The sequence below is a fragment of the Bombina bombina genome, chromosome 6 (genome assembly GCF_027579735.1).
Source record: "Bombina bombina isolate aBomBom1 chromosome 6, aBomBom1.pri, whole genome shotgun sequence".
NCBI lineage: Eukaryota > Metazoa > Chordata > Amphibia > Anura > Bombinatoridae > Bombina > Bombina bombina.
The window spans coordinates 298,156,577-298,162,142 of NC_069504.1; the positions used below are offsets into that span (position 1 = coordinate 298,156,577).

Consider the following 5,566-nt stretch of genomic DNA (forward strand, 5'->3'; position numbering starts at 1 on the left):
AAATCAGACTCCAGTGACAAGTTTACTGATAATTGCTTGGGAGATTATCTAAAATTCTCTGATAAAACAGTTAATCACCCCTGAAGCTTATTTTTCTTAACCATCACACCCTTTGCATTTCTGTACTGACAATTACTGTTGCCACTGACTGCAAGCACAAAGTTCAAGTGTCTTAGTTTTTATGTGATAATTTATCCAGGGTAATCTATATTTGCATTCCAGTGTTCAAGGGCAAGACTCTTATCAAGGCATTGCTATAGCTGACTAAGTTGCACTTTGCTAGCTTGGAATTTTGAGATATTGTACAGTATTAACCATTTCTCATGCAAATAATTCCTTTTGAAGTATATCAATAAATGAATTAATGTATTTTTTTTTTTTTTTTTTTTTTTTTTGGCAGGTGGTTTTAACAAGTTCCAGGCTGACTATGCCATGCATTGTGAAACAAATCTGGATAGCTCTTGCAGTAGTAGTTCACCACCAGTGTTGGGTTTAGGAGGTCTACGGATCAGCTCTGATTCTTCTTCCGATATCGAATCTGACATCGATAGAGACCCGAATAGTGCTACAGATTCGGAGGGCAGCCCCCTTTCCAATACTCAACCTTCATTCCCCGTTGAAATTCTGCCATACCTGTACCTAGGCTGTGCCAAGGATTCTACAAACTTGGATGTTTTGGAAGAGTTTGGTATTAAGTATATCCTTAATGTGACCCCAAACTTGCCAAATCTTTTTGAAAATGCTGGGGAGTTTAGGTACAAGCAGATTCCTATCTCAGACCATTGGAGCCAAAACCTTTCTCAGTTTTTTCCTGAGGCCATTTCATTTATTGGTGAGTTTTCTCAGTCTTTTGATACCTTTTTTTTTTTTTTTATGTTTTGCAACATACATGAAATGACACATGCATACAGTGTTGAGTATCCACAAGTCCCTATGCTAGTATTAAAAAAAACAAAAAAAAATATAATAAAAAAAAATATATATATAAGTATATACTAAACCCAATATATTTTTTTTTCATGATTCAGAGCATGCAACTTTCTAATTGATCAATTTTTCTTTGTTCTCTTGCTATCTTTATTTGAAAAAGTTGGAATCTATGCTTAGGAGCTGGCCCATTTATGGCTCGGTATTGCTTGCTGATTGATGGCTACGTTTAGCTGCCAATCTGAACCAAAAATGCGCCGGCTCCTATCCTATCCTTCCTGCTTTTTGAAATAAAGATATGGGGGGGGATTGGGTTTAGTATCCCTTTAACACAGTACTAGTCCACTTACTAACATAGTATTATTGTATTTTACCAGTCGTTGCCATCTAAACTGCTTATATTTTTTTTTATTTTACTAATCTGGTAAATTGTACAGACAAACAGAAGCCGCCCCCTTTTTTTTTTTTTTTTTTTTATTTTTTTTTTTTATTATTGGCAAGGGACAAGTGAAAATGTATTGTGTGTACTTGTGGAGTTAAACTTGAAATGTGGCATCTATAGAACTAAATTTCAGTTCTGAGTATATTGGGCATTTGTGTTTTCCATGTAAATAGTGCAGTATACTTTTTGTTGCATTTTAATTGTAGACACTTTGTTGGCTATTTTTTTTTTTTTTTTTTTTTTTTAGTGCTCCATATATGATGTCTGGATGATCTTTGGTTTTTAGGCTAGTGTAGAAGGAGGTGGTAATGAGAGCACTGCAGGAAGAAATATTTGGCTGAAAGCCACAGAAAACCTTATCTCCAACTATTGTAATGCATTTCCTTTTACAATGGAACCAATTTTAATGTAATGTTGACATCCTGTTCCTCCAAATAGGTTGTCCCCTGTGACTTCACTCCTCTTCCCCCCCCCCCCCTTTTTTTTTTTTTTTTTTTTTTTTTTTTTTTTCCATGCCTGAATGCGTCCATTGTTCATGTCACAACAGTTGGAGGATTATTTGATAGACTTTATTTATGTTACCGTCTAGTATCTTGGAATAAAATGTTTTTATATTATAGTATGCTAACATTTAGAGTTTGTACTACCTCTTGTTTAGTTAACATTGTTATAGTATAAACCAAATGGAGATTAAGACCTTTGTTCTTAATTGTTTGTTTTTTTCTTTCAGATGAAGCTCGGGGTAAAAGCTGTGGTGTATTGGTACACTGTTTAGCTGGAATAAGCCGATCGGTCACAGTCACCGTTGCCTATCTCATGCAGAAGCTAAATCTGTCTATGAATGATGCCTATGATATTGTCAAGATGAAGAAATCCAACATCTCACCAAACTTCAATTTCATGGGTCAGCTGCTGGATTTTGAGAGGACACTGGGACTTAGCAGTCCATGTGACAATCGGGTTCCTACCCAGCAGTTGTATTTTACGACTCCAGGCAACCAAAATGTCTTTCAGGTAGATTCTTTGCAGTCCACGTGAAATGTATACCGACATCTGTGTTGGTGACCATTCCTATAAAGAAAAAGTTTTTTTTCTTTAGAGCTGTCAAAAAGTCTTTGACAGACAAATGTGATTGGTTCAAGAAAGTCCACTAATGTTGAGGTGCAATGGGAAGGAAACCATTAAAACTGTCCAATATGACTGGTGGTGAAGCTCTGATGCCTTGAGAATATTAGGCAAGCCCTGGTGCACTGCCTAAGTAATGTGGTGGCTTATGGAGTTATACAAATGCAGTGCTGGACTATACAAATGCGGTGCTGGACCTAAAACTTAATGACAAATCCTGAAACATTTGGAAAAATGATAATGTATATTGTTTGCTGTCTTCTGTGAAGACTGGTTCTCTCCAAAGGAGCCAAAGAAATACATTTCAATGTCTAAAGCATTTTTTTTTTTTTTTTTTTATATATGTAGCATTTTTCCTTTCAAAAATAATAGAGGGGGTCAATTACAATCTAGTTCAAAACAATTGTAGCATAGTACTTAATGTATTATAATATGGGGGAGTGTACTTTAATGCACAAAAGTACAGTTGTAATTTTCACATTTAATCTGTTTTTTGTTGCTTGGGCTTTTGTGAACATATTAGTGGATTTATATTTTTAACACAGGTTACTTGCTCAAACTTATTTCTTAATGTGAATTACCTCCTTTTTATATATATATATATATATATATATATATATATATATATATATATATATATATAATCTCCTCACCTCAAATGCCATGGTATGTCTGTATTTTCCAACTGTATAAACTGGAAGTGTTTGTTCCGGTGTCTTGCAAAGCTTAGTTTGCACATTGATTGCCAATAAGGGAGACACATTATACTCCCCAATGTCCACGGAGTAAAGTTTAAGATGAAATTTATTATAGACTTGTAAATCTTTAAATTATTAATAAATTCCTATTTTTGTTTATTGAGTTTGTTGTGCTTTTTTTTTTTGGATAAAGTGGTTTCTGGGGTGATTAAAGAGATCTTGGTGCGTTCCATATTTGATTTGGATAATTTTTTTTTTTTTTTTTTTTATTTTTTTTTACTGTTAAAATCTTAAACATTAATTTCAAATTACACGAACCATTTCTAGTGAATTTACGATATAAGGTTATTGCAATTGGTAAATGTATACATTAAATCATTAACTCTGACAGTGAGGAACTACATTTTTATATACTTTATATTTTTGACTCATTTTGTGCTAGTCAAATTATTGAATTGCAGATACCTCCCTGGTAGCTTAAAATGTAATCGGAAATATATTAGTCTTTTTGTCTGAAGACACCTAAAGTGATGGTAAACCCAAGCGTATAACACACGCTAGTATTTACCATCACTAAAAATTAAACGTTTGTTTCTGTCATTATTTCTTTAAAAAACTCACCCTATCTGTAAGGCAAGTATATCACTAACTCGGCACCTCTGGCTGCCCACAGCACATCGCTTTCTATCTCTAGACCAATAGCTGTGCTAGGATGTCAGCTGACATGCACGGCTATTGGTTTAGAGGTGGTTACGTCACCTCATTGAAGAAAGCACTGTGCCCTGAAGTGCTGAGTTAGAAATATACTTGCCTTACAGATAGGGTGAGTTTAATACAGTTTTTTTTTTTTTTAGGAAACTGACCAAAACAAAGTTTTATTTTTAGTGATGGTAAATCCTAGCGTTTGTCATACACTTGGATTTGCCATCACTTTAAACATCTTCCCTTTTATGTAAAATAGTGCTTTTGTACCAAAGCAAAATCTAACCTAGGTTTTCATAATGCTGCAACTTTCTATGCCACTTATTTGTTTTGCAGCATTTAAAGATTATTTTGGCTTTTTAGGGACTGTTAACCCTTTGGCTGCTAAGCCATTTCACACTTCCTACCTGGGTGCTAATATTTTTTTTATTTTTTTTTTCCCCAAAGACTTACACTGTTGGAAAGGTTTGGTGAATACTTGGGGGTCTGTAGCTGCTTAGATGCCTGAGATACAGTCTTCTAAGCAGCATGCCCCTTCCTCATATACTTAACATTGTTAAGTATAAATAAAGTTGCGCGGTGACGTCATCACATAATTGCGCGTGACGTCACTGCGAATCACGTGAAGCCCCGGCGATGCCTGTCAGTAAGGAGCCCCCAGATCTCACTCAAGGTGGGAGAGTGCTCATGACGGCTCTGAGCTGTCATTAGCACCAGAGTGAGAAACTCTTGACGGCTCAGAGCCGTCATTAGCACTGAAAGGGTTAAACATGAAGGGTTGTGTTGCTTTTGTGTATGTGTGTGTGTATATATATATATATATATATATATATATATATATATATATATATATATATATATATATAATTTTTTTTTTTTAGTGAATGAAAGCCTTTTTTTTAAAAAAAAAAAAAAAAAAAAACATTAAAAACAGGGGCACTTTCATTCATCTAAGTTTACAAAGCAGCCGTTTTGATTAAAAACTTGCCTTTTTTTTCTTTCCTTTTTTTTTTTTTTTCTTTTTTTTTTTTTTTTTTTTTTTTTTATAAATACGCTGTCCATAAAGCATTCCACAAAGTTATACCTTGATGTTTCCAGGCACTCATCTGTATCCATAATTGGCCACAATAAAGTGTATAACCTAGATCTAGGCTTCCAGTTGGGTCCCTGGTCTGTGTACAATGCAATTTTTATTTTATATGCAGATCTTTTGTACTGTGCTGCAAAAATATTAACATTGTTTTAAAGGGAAACCCAAAACTTTAATTTTAATCTGGACAGAGCATGCAATTTTAATCCCTTAGTGACCACACCAATTTTCTTACCCTTAAAGGGCCACTGTAAGTAAATATTTTCTATGCCTGTTACTAACTACCCCAAATACGCTTTTTATCAATAGCATTTCATTAACATATCTCTACCGTATATCAGAAATCTTGTCTGCAAATTTAATTGTTTTCCAAACCCACTCCATGGGTATCCTTTGCTCTGTACCAATCCGTTTACAATACCTAGGTTTCAAAATGGCGCTTTAAACACAAAGTTATTGGTTTTAAGTATTTTGAACATGCAGTGCTGAAAATAGTGGGCAGGATAACGTGACATCATCGGCGAATAAAAGATATAACTTTTAGAACCTTATGAAACTTAGTTTTGGAGAAAATATAGATCA

The 5,566-nt window shown here is 34.3% G+C and overlaps 1 protein-coding gene across 1 annotated transcript in view; it reads left to right on the forward strand.

The window, feature by feature from the left end:
- The window catches only part of DUSP6 (dual specificity phosphatase 6), a 5,931-nt gene extending 2,576 nt beyond the window's left edge, over window positions 1-3,355 (forward strand). The window contains exons 2-3 of the mRNA XM_053716923.1: window positions 401-832; window positions 2,100-3,355. Of these exons, the coding sequence (XP_053572898.1) occupies window positions 401-832; window positions 2,100-2,407 (740 nt within the window). The 3' untranslated portion in view covers window positions 2,408-3,355. The remainder of the gene's footprint in view (window positions 1-400; window positions 833-2,099) is intronic.
- The last annotated feature ends 2,211 nt before the right edge of the window (window positions 3,356-5,566 follow it).